The sequence below is a fragment of the Megalobrama amblycephala genome, linkage group LG13 (genome assembly GCF_018812025.1).
Source record: "Megalobrama amblycephala isolate DHTTF-2021 linkage group LG13, ASM1881202v1, whole genome shotgun sequence".
Lineage (NCBI taxonomy): Eukaryota > Metazoa > Chordata > Actinopteri > Cypriniformes > Xenocyprididae > Megalobrama > Megalobrama amblycephala.
Window position 1 is genome coordinate 30,356,648 of NC_063056.1, and position 11,503 is coordinate 30,368,150.

Sequence of the window (11,503 nt, forward strand, 5' to 3'; positions counted from 1 at the left end):
AATTAGGGTCAATTTGACCCGGACCATCACGATCGTACACAGAATTTGAGTGCATGAGGGTTAACGTAATGCGTAAATGCAAGTAACTAACGTAAATCAAGCATAGTCCACGAAGTGTTGGCGAAATAACACATTATCGGACCGGAGAGAATAATATGGAATTTCTTCCAGAAAACTTCTTGCACAAAATAAATTCAAGCACTTTCAAGGATCTGTATCTATGTATGTTTATTTTCAAAAACTTTCCAGGGCATGAGTATGAATCCAAGTATGTACCAAAAGTACCACTTTTACTTGGTAATAGCAGCATAAGACAAAGGTCTTTGTGACACAGTCCAATGATATTACATTCGCGGTCTCTTCTGTGTTGTGACCCTTGGTGCTGGGCATGTGATGTATCTTGCCTCGTCAGCACAGAATGGCCTGATTTTTTTCATACAGATAGGTCTGCCTGTCAATGTTCAGTCCAGGTGGGGCCAGGACAGAAAGACCATCGATAGAGGGCAGATCTGCTCCGTTGCGCAGTAGCTGATATTCGACTGGTTGTGCATCACAGTGAGTTTTTGCAAGCACCACACCTGGTCTCTTGGCATCAAAGCTGTGACAGAATAAGCACATAAGACATTTTAAACATGGCAAAGTATTTTCTCATAAAATACTGTCATGTGTATGTTGTTACTATGTTATATTGTATGTACACAATGTGAAAGTTTCAATATAAGTACCTTAAGTGCTGATAACTCTTGATCTGTGGGAGTCTACGGAAGTGGTGAGTCAGATGCTGCTGCCAGTCGAAGGTCTGGACTAAAACTTTGCCCTCTGCCATTCCAACAAGCTGTGGGATATTGAGGTGACTCACAGGAGAGCTGTTTTCCACAACCTGATGACAAAAAAGAGAAGAGAGGAAGAAAAAAAAAAAGATCTTCAGTTAGATGTTTCATTGAAGCAGAACAGAAAACAGCACTGAAGTCATTAAAGCAAAGTAAAGTTAACCCTCAGGGGTCTGAGGCTGATTTGGGGCCTGGAGAAGTTTTGACATGCCCTGACATTTGTGCTTTTTTCAGTTGTTCATAAATATATTAATGGAAAAAGTGTCATTACACTGTATTCAGCACAAACTAAGCTACAATAATATGTAAGGAACATGTATGTACATGTTTGTATTTTTGAAGGAATAAAGTTTATGCGTGGTTATTAAAAAAAAAAAAAACTTAAGTCACTGAAATAAAGCCAAAAAAATATTAAATCTGTGTTCACAAGACTTCTGGGTATTGGAGGTTGTAGACTAGAGTTTTTGCTTCAAAATTATGTAAAAATTATCATTCCTACTCCTTCATATAAAACAATAGAGAGATTTAAATTTTCTAAAACATCTTTGATCAAGAAACACAGTATGCGTGGAGGCGTGAATAATCATGAATAATGGGTGATTCTCACCTGAGAAGACAAAAGAATCAGATAAAGAGCTCTAATGACCTGCATAAATAATGAGCTCTTTCAGTCAGGTAGGCTGTGAAAAAACCCTGTTGATCATGTCTCAGCTCATCATAATGTAAATCAAACATACAGAAAAAACAGCAATACTGTGAAATATTATTACAATTTAAAATAATGGTATTCTATTATTAAAATATAATGCATTTCTATGATACAAAGTGTCTGAACAGTTATGTTACCTCTATGGCATTTCATATAGGCTTTTAGCTTAAAAGCATGCACATTTGGAGAAATATTGATGGATTCTCATGTTTATGTCAATTTTCTATACAGAGGAGTAATATTTATTCAATATTTATTGTTATCACTATGAACGCTGGATACTGTGGTTACAATTCATACTTGCAGCCGGAGGGCACTCTGTGCACTTTTATTCCACAAATGCCAATGCTAAAGAAGAATAGACAATCCAGGAAATAACTGAACTAACAGAGGCCAGAGATCGCTAACTATGGCTATTCAAAACACTTTTCAAGACAATAAATACACGATTGAGACGATGTATGCATGTATTGACTGAATTTGCGTCTGAATAGCACTGGCTCCGTGGGCGTGGCCGCATTAGCGGATAATGAGCTGAATCACGGACTTCTGACATGGCTCTCTTTTCATACAGATTACATAAACACATAATGTTTGTTTTCGATTTGACTTGTACAATTTAAAGGTGGTAAAGAGGATGTTTTGTTTTATACATTTTTGCAATATTACTTGAAACTGTCTTTACTAAGTGATAAAAGACTATTTATTAGGTGCACTGAAAGGAATATTATTAATATACATCATCTGTGCACGAGGTAGGGCCGTAAAAACATCAGCCAATCGTTTACGCGATCATCGCGTAAACGATTGGCCCTCTGGCTTGTCAATCACTGCCATTGTGAGAGACGTGCGCGGATTGGCCCTCTGGCTTGTCAATCACTGCCATGACGTTCCTTGTGAGAGACGCGCGGCTGCACGCTCTAGTAACTTTCCACACTACATGCGCCGCATGCAATGTTTTTGTCAGGAGACAGGAGTAACAACTGCAGATTATGAGGTGAGTCCGACATAATGAATCCACTAAGTGTGTGCGCGGCTTAACGATTGTAAGGCCGATTATGAATGTAAATTGATACTTATGACTGATCGGTCTCAAACACGTCCAGTCAGAGCCAGTTGCTTTCAGTCTGCGATTACAGTCGGTGTTCAAATTCCATGTGAAAGTATATAAATCTGCTTCAGGAGCAGGAAACTATCGCTGTATGTTGAGCATAGTCAGAATGTTTTAGCTAGTCGTAAAATGTGTATCATTTCAAACGCTCATTTCAAAAACTCAGTCGATGAAAACATCCTCTGTACCACCTTTAAAACCTGACATTTCAACGTTTCTTTAGACATATGTGTCATTTTTTTTGTCATTAGTATTCATAAGTTACAGTTCATTTTCTGAGAACTATCAGATTGGAGTTCGTTCAGAGGGAGACGAGAGATCACGCATCATGTTAGTTTTCTTTAGCACAACATTTTGTTTTTACTCTGAGTGTACACAAATAAAAGAAGATATTCCACAGATTAAAATGGTGTATAGCTCTTAATTGTATGTGCAACATTGACGGAGTATTTTGAGTCTCTTTCACACTAGTTAGAAAAAAAAAACGCGGCGATCACTCCGACGTGACCGCCGACCCGAGGGAGTTAAAGTACCTCAGCGATGTCTGCCAAAGTGTTGACTCTTGTCTTCATGTAGGCTTGCTTGATGAGTCCAAAGCCACAGTCAGGGGAAAACTTGGTGTGGCCAGCAATAAGGAAGTGGATTTCAATTTTATCGTGAAGCTTGTGTCCAACCCGCCAGGCAAGGTACCAGAGCATGAAGTTGTTCTTGTTCTGCCCACTGCAGTTGTCACAATGAAGATCCACCTCTGTTTCTCCAACTCCAAAGTTGCCGAAGAAATTATGCATGTAGCTGATGACTTCATTGCTTCCCTTAGTAGATGACATGCCTTCATCAATCAGGTAATTCACCTGTTTCTGCAGCCAGAGCAAATCTTTCTGCAGGCAGCAGTCATGTCGTTGTACACAGCCCTCTCTTTCTGCACAAGGGAAAGATGATCTTGTTGCTTGTTTACTGCTTCAGACTTTCTGTCATCTGGGAGGTTTGCACTTCGTATCAGCTGCTCATTATTGCTTTGGCACTACCAGCAGAGATCTGTGCGTGGCCGGCAACTTTTGATGTGTGGGAGAAGTCGGTCCCACAGTGCTTGAAGCTGGTTTTACAAACTGCATGCTCACCTGAAAAACAGATATTGCTTATGGTTAATTGTATTGTAATTGCTAATAGTGCTTCGCATTATTTCACATTATAAGCACTCAATTCTAAATCAACTTCACATAGAGACGCCACACTGAGGCCTTGGACACATGAGTTGGCAGCAACTTCACATGCCAATCCTTATGCCCAGGCTGTCGGCCAGGCAGCATGATGGCATTGTCTTCTGCATAGTTTTTTATGAAGTCCACAACTCTGTTGATATCCTCAGGCCTGATGAACCTGGCTGGCGGACGTGGCAGTGAGTGCTTCTTCCTCAAACGTGGTCTTGCGCCATTTTCCTCATAGTGTTTGACTATATCAGCCACGGTGTCTTTGCCAATGCTGAAAAAAGGAGAAAAAAAAAGGAAAAAACGTTTAACATCATGCTAACAGGCATCTTGTCACCTATATAAGAATGCATTGTACAAATTATAGGTCAAATTATTGAGTCAAAGGATTAAAAAAAATCCTGTACATTAAACTCTTCATAAATACTTGTGTCTGTGTATGGGTCTCTGTCTGTATATATATCGATCTCTCTCTGTGTATGTTTATGTGTGCATTACAATCTTAATTTTTTTCTAAATATTGTTTGAGTTACAGTTATTTTTTTTCCATTACAGTTAGAATTTTTAAATTAATTATTTATTGATATAATTCAAATTTATTAAAAACCCATGTTTCAGTAAAATTTCACATGATTATAAAAGAGGCTGTTTAAAATAAACTTGCATAAGTGAGCAGAAAAATCTAGACATGAACCTTATTTGTTCTGGATCATTAATTTAATGATGATTCCAATACCAATACACAGTAGCTTCTTTTAAAAATAGTTGCCATAGTAACATTCCATGACAGTTAATTTCAGTTAATTGCATCAGTTAAAGTTAGTACAACACAGAAGAAACTTGAAGCAAGCCATTCATTTTGTGATCCTCTGTAGAAAGCATTGTCTGTAAGTTTTGTGATCAATTTGTATTCAATTTGTTAAATTTATTAGTTATAAAGCTGTGTAATGTGGAATGTTAGCCATATTAAGAATTATATACAATGAATTCATATTAGTGTTATGTTGTTGGAGATAACGTAGTTGTTTTATTATATTTACATCTCCTCTCTGTAGTTTCACTCTGTTTCAACATATTCATCGTGGTGTGGAATAAAGCAGCATTCTCCCACAAGCCTACGTGTTGGAAAGAGTTTATCTATCTGTCTAACTTTGGGAAGAGAGACGCCATTGTGAGGGCAGAATATTATTATTACCTGAGACTGACATTAAAGTTGTCTTTGCAGGTTCTGTGATTTGGCTCTATTTATTTATTTTTTTTTCATTTTATTTTTTATCTTATATCACACATATTAAAATTAAATGAAAGCATGCTTTTGGTGCATAAGATTGGTGCACGGACAACAGCTCAGGGATGTCAAAAAACACATGAAGAGAAGTGTGAGGATTATACAACATCAGCAATCGCAGACATTCACATTAAGGTTGGATTAGAGCACTGTGGAGTTTGCACAAATAACAGTATATAATTTGGTCTAGAATTTTATAGGGGTTGTCTGAAGCTGAGTTCAGAATGCACGATTTTCAAAGTAGTCGGGTCACTGTTCTTTTCACACTGCAAGACTATCTTGGCCAGCATTCAGTCGCTGTTGTGTTCAAAATGCATGATGGATCGGCGACAGAAGGTTTTACACTGCATGAATTTAGAATAGGAAGAATTCGCAGACAACTCTGTCTGGCACTCAAACTACGTTTCACAACCAAACACACGGGAGATGTGACGAGGAAACAACGCGATATCACGCATGCAAGACCGGAGTTCTCAAGTGAGACTGGGTTTATTATTAAAAACGGTAACCCGCAAGAAGCTTGCAATATGAATGGCCTGTGTGCTGATTTGCAGCGAAAACAAGAAAAGAAGAATATGGAGGAGGAAATGGTTGGGGAGACTGTAACAGAGCTCTCGCGTAACAGAGCACTGATTTGCCTGTGATTTTGGGCATTTGTCTGCGATTTCACAAAACCTGTCTGCGAACTAAAATCGGGGCTAAAATCATGCAGCCTGAACTCGCAATGAGAAAAAACCCAGACATTTCAGATTATGATGATATTCTGCACTAATTTGAAATAGACTTATAACATTCTGTCACATGAAAGGGATCTCAATTTAAACTATCTCATGCATGTGGCTTTTGTGGTTTGTCATCATAGGAGCATCAGCCGCTGCAGTAAATGTGGTTTGAAATTGACATAGTCCTTTTATGTTTAACCGTTTTAAATGCACATTGCCCGCCATGCACAGTTGACCTGAAGCCACAGGGGTGGCGGTGCCACCGGGCTTTGGCCCGTCATCGCTGCTCGCAGCTATATTTATTGTTTTTTTTTCTAAGTTTTTGGGGTTTTTGGGGCCCTTAACATGCTCAAAAAGTCTTGAAATTTTGCACACGGGTCAGAATCCGCGGCCATCAAACACGCTTGCACATATAAGTATAAAACTCGGTACACATATAGACCTCATCGGGCCGAACAACTTTCGTACTCTAAGTTATACGTCACCTCAACAGGAAGTCAGCTATTATGGGTTGTTTGAAAAACGCATGCTCTGGAATTTGATATACTCCTCCTAGGCGATTAATCCGATCACCACCAAACTCGGTCAGCATAAAGTCAAAACATTGAGGATTAAAAACTGACAGCGGATTTTTGATATCTTGAACGGTTTGGCCATGGCGAGGCAATGAATTTATGACGAGAAAAGGGAAACAGGAAGTGTGTTATAACTTCTGCATACATTGATTGATCTTTATGAAACTTCACCAGTGCATTGGTTGTAGTAGTCCGATCACATAGATGTGACAATTGTGAGTCAAAGTTATAGTGCCACCAACTGGCAGCAAGAAGTGTGTCACTTTCAAAATGCTTTGAGATCACCCTCTTATTTTTACCCGATTTGCTTCAAACTTCATGACAATCATGTCAAAACATGGCAGATGTAGACCTATTAACACTCTGAGGTCTGAGGTATTGCCGGCGATACCACCGTGGTTTTTTTCTTATCAGTGTGAAAGAGACTCAAAATACTCCATCAATGTTGCACATACAATTAAGAGTTATACACCATTTTAATCTGTGGAATATCTTCTTTTATTTGTGTACACTCAGAGTAAAAACAAAATGTTGTGCTTTTTGTAAAATAAAGAAAACAAACATGATGCGTGATCTCTCGTCTCCCTCTGAATGATGCAATGATGACAAATGTGCATGCTTTTAAGCATATTAAGAAATTATGGTCAATATAAGATTTTAACAGTCAAAATGTGAAGCTTGAGTCTTAGATCTTTTTAACATTTAAGCTCTATAATATAACAAATATAGTAGCCTATATGAAATACCCTAGAGGTAGGAATGTTCAGATGCTTTGCATCACAGAAATACATTATATTTTAAAGTATATTAAAATAGAAAACCATTATTTGGTTAGAGACTTTAGACTTCTTTTAAAAACATTATAATGGCAATGTGTTCAATCTTTTGACTGGTACTTTAATTTAACATAGGCCTATACAAAATTTTCTTTATATCATGTGCAATAATACGTGCATGCATGAGATCACAAAAATCAGTTTTTTTTTTTTTTTGTCCTGAGTGGACTTTAATCCTCTTATCAGCATGATCACAGAGGGTTTTTTAACAGCCTACCTGACTGAAAGAGCTCATTAATATGCAAGTCATTTCAGGTAATTATTATGCGATTCTTTTGTCTTCTCAGGTGAGAATCACACATTATTCATGCAGATTCATGCCTCCACGCATACTGTGTTTCTTGACAAAAAGTGTCTTAGAAAATTTAAATCTCTCTATTGTTTTATATGAAGGAGTAGGAAGGATAATTTTTACTTCATTCTGAAGCAAAAACTCTAGTCTACAACCTCCAATACCCAGAAGTCTTTTGAACACAGATTTAATTTTTTATTTTTTTTGGCCTTATTTCAGTGACTTAAGTTTTTTGTGTTTTCAATAACCACGCATAAACATTATTCCTTCAAAAACACAAATGTGTACATACATGTTCCTCACATATTATTGTAGCCTAGTTTGTGCTGAATACAGTGTAATGACACTTTTGTCATTAATATGTTTATGAACAACTGAAAAAAGCACAAATGTCAGGGCATGTCAAAACTTCTCCAGGGCCCCAAAAATCCTCAGACCCCTGGGGGTTAATGTATTTGCGATATCTTTAACATTGTTGCCATGGCAACACATCAAACTTTTATAATATTCTTCGGTAATTCTGAGGCTCTTAACATGCTTCAAATTGGATGAAACTCGACGCACACATCAATAATGTCATACAGTAGACATGGGCAAAGCCTTAGAAACGGGTGTGGAGCAGGAGTTCTACAGCGCCACTGTAACACAGTTCATAAACGGGAAGGAAGAGGCGGGAACCGGCGAACGTTCAAACAAAACTTTAATATATAAATAAACAAATACAAAACGAAAGTAATGCCGGCAGACCCTCGCGGACGTCTGACGGCCACACAAACATAATAAAACATAAAATAATATCCATGCCTGGTCCTCTCTTGTCCTTCACGGTCGTCGCTCCTCCTTTTATGCTCCCGGAGCTCCTCCGTGAGAGACTCAAGGCCGGTGCGCCTCCCAGGTGATGCTCGTTCCCTCACGGCTCTCGCCCGCCCTGGTTGCCACAGCCACCTTTTGACAAAAGTGGGGGGGTTAGTTTAACCTACAGTTACCAAACTCGGTACACTTATTGTTCTCATGAAACCGGACATCTTTCTAATTTACAGTCATTAGCTCTGACCAACAGGAAGTCAGATATTTTGGTTTGAATATGGATTTTTTACACAACCTCATGGACGTGGACTCTCTCTCTGTCCAAACCCCCTACCCCCTCCCTCTTCCTCACACCAGTCTGTGTGTGTGTGAGTGTGTGAGTGAGAGTTTTACACCCTTGATCAGTTATTTAACCCTGTAAAACCCAAATATAGAAAAAAAAAGAGCAACATTTTTTCTCAGATATTGTTTAAGAGGCCTCTTATGTAGGAATAAAAAAAAATTTTTTTTTTTTACTTTTTAGTAAGTTTTTAGGGAAATGTTGTAATATTGCAATGTTGGGCCTAGTTAGGAGCAGAATTTCTGTATTTGTACTCACTTTGTCTGAACAGATACAGAGCATTTAAGCATTCATTTTCAGGGCTGATTGCTTGCTTAGCTCCATAACAGTATATCATGAGTAATAATCACACAAGCATATTTTTTTATGACTATTTATTAATAAAAAGTGAAAAAAAAAAAAACGTATTTATAAAACTTTTATCCTATAAACCTTCTATCACTTTCAATGTGGTTCGAATGAAGTCTGTGTTTTGCAGTGATAGTCCCTAAGACAGTTCTTTTCATTTGAGAAGCACAGGCGCACATGCACTTGATACAGTGTATTTGTGTATCCATTATTGCAGTGTCTGCAGCATCCTTTCTTCGTCTTTACTGGTAAATGTGCAATCATGTCATTGCATATATCCAGTGGATGGTGGTCCGATGACATCTTGGCATTCTGAAATGGAAAAAGTTAAACATAAATAAGTGAATAATACATTTGGGTCTTATATTGTAGTAGGTAAACTGAAAGAATAGACAGGGTGGTAGACCATGTGTTGAGGGTAGATATCTAAGAATTATCCATCAAAGTATTATAATTTCAATGCAAATGCTAATCAAAATTCCACTACTACATTCAAACAATACTGTCTGGCTCACCTATTATGCTTTCTACATATCATACTAAAAGGAACACATGCATACCCCCAGAGTACTTACAGGTTCATATTCAAGACCATTCACACCTCTGAACAATGCAACAGGCATCCCCCCCCCCAAAAAATCCATAACATTCAGAGCCTGATTTTCTATATCTTAATGCTATAAAATGCTACTTGGGCAACATTAAAAAAAAAAAAATCTCAGGATCATTTAGAAGTTAAAAAACAAATAAACTACAAAGATACAGGGAGTTTCAGATACTGCTCTGGATGACGGAGTTTCAAATTCCACATACAATTTATTCCTGTGTTTAATTATTGTCTAAACTAAACTAAGTACAAATTTAACACATTTAGAACTTAGTAACAACGAATCATCTAACAGTTTAAATTTCAATTTGTGACCATGTGAGAAGTGCAATGTCCTTATGTAATGTGTAGGAGCACAGGCTATTTTGACAACCACTCTAGCCCAACGTTGTAGAATTAGAAAATGGACTTAATGATCTCTAAATCAAATTTGATTAATGTTTTCCAAAATAACTAAATATATCTGTGTTCTAGACATTGTAATAAACACAAAAAAAAATTGTAAGGAATTTTATTTACTTGAATCTTGACAAATCCAGTCATGTAAAAAAAAAAAAAAGGAGATGAGCTTGACGTGAAGATTGCAGGTAGAGTGAGTGCATGGCCAGATGACTGGACCTATAAACACTTATTCTATCCAATAGCATTGTGAGGACAAACAGTAGAACCCATTAACTATGTAAATGTGGTCTTGAGAGAGAGAGAGAGAGAGAAAAAAAACATTTGCAAGCCTTTTTTTTTTTTTTTTTAATTGTTGAAAGTGGTGTTATAATTCTGCAACAGTGGGCTTTACCTTTTAACCCTTTTATTGCAGACTCACTGTGCTTCAGAGTTTATTGCCAAATCTAATCAAACAAACCTGAAGCAGCTAATCAGGCCAGTTTATTTGTAGGCCACTGACAACATAGTATTACATTATTAGTTTGATAATTAGGTTAATTCAAATGTAAAAACACACTGCAAAAGATAACTTCACATTCATTTGAATTTGAACTATGACACTATATCACTTTTGTTACAGGACTAGTTTTCTAAATGTTCGAGTTACATCTTATCGAGTTACATCTTATACAATCGAGTTACAATTATTACATTTACAATTAAATTATTTTTAAAATAAATTTATTGATATAATTCAAATTATTAAAATAAGTAATTACTAAAATTATTAAAATTCAAATTACTACAATAAGTAAATATTAATATTTTCATTTTATTTTTTTATCTTATACCACACATATTAAAATTACATGAAAGCATGCTTTTGGTGCATAAGATTGGTGCACAAACAACAGCTCAGGGAGGTCAAAATACACCTAAAGAGAAGTGTGAGGATTATGAAACATCAGCAATCACAGACATTCACATTAAGGCTGGATTCGTTTTTTCAGAGCACTGTGGTGTTTGCACAAATAACAGAATTGTCACAGACACGTCAGGCTCCACCATGCACCAATCCCAACGCACACAATCACTGGAATACTAATCACCGCCACCTGCACATCATTATCACTCCCATCAACACCAGCATAAAGAGCACTCACACCCAGCACTCAATGTCCGGTCTCGTTTTACTTTACTTACATGTATGCTTACCTCAAGGACTCCCCACTCGCTACTTACCTGTCTCCTGTGCTTCCCGATCTCCCAGTGTGTTCCTTGTCTCCGTGTGAGTGCTCCTACGTCTCCTACGTTCTCCAGCCCCAGCGATATCAAAGACTCTTCAACCTGCAATCACAAAAGGACTGTAACTATCACCATTCATCTCTATCATTCTCGTATTCACTCCTGCACTGCTATATCTGCTCACTGGTTTCAATAAAGACTACTTAC

The 11,503-nt window shown here is 37.4% G+C and overlaps 1 protein-coding gene across 1 annotated transcript; it reads right to left on the reverse strand.

Moving 5' to 3' along the window:
- Nucleotides 1-408: 408 nt before the first annotated feature.
- Nucleotides 409-4,099, reverse strand: LOC125280814. Its single transcript, XM_048211558.1, has 3 exons — nt 3,184-4,099; nt 726-880; nt 409-598 (listed from the first exon to the last, which is right to left on the reverse strand). The coding sequence occupies exons 1-3, from the start codon at nt 3,475-3,477 to the stop codon at nt 409-411; spliced, it is 639 nt and encodes a 212-aa protein (XP_048067515.1). The 5' UTR covers nt 3,478-4,099.
- Nucleotides 4,100-11,503: the final 7,404 nt, after the last annotated feature.

What these genes read in the sequence shown, in the direction of transcription:
- LOC125280814 (XM_048211558.1), bottom strand. Translation starts at nt 3,477, where the DNA reads ATGTCATCTACTAAGGGAAGCAATGAAGTCATCAGCTACATGCATAAT. An exon ending in CTTTGGCAGACATCGCTGAG is followed by an intron (nt 881 to 3,183) that starts GTACTTTAACTC and finishes TTTTGTCATCAG; the next exon opens with GTTGTGGAAAACAGCTCTCC. An exon ending in AAGAGTTATCAGCACTTAAG is followed by an intron (nt 599 to 725) that starts GTACTTATATTG and finishes ATTCTGTCACAG; the next exon opens with CTTTGATGCCAAGAGACCAG.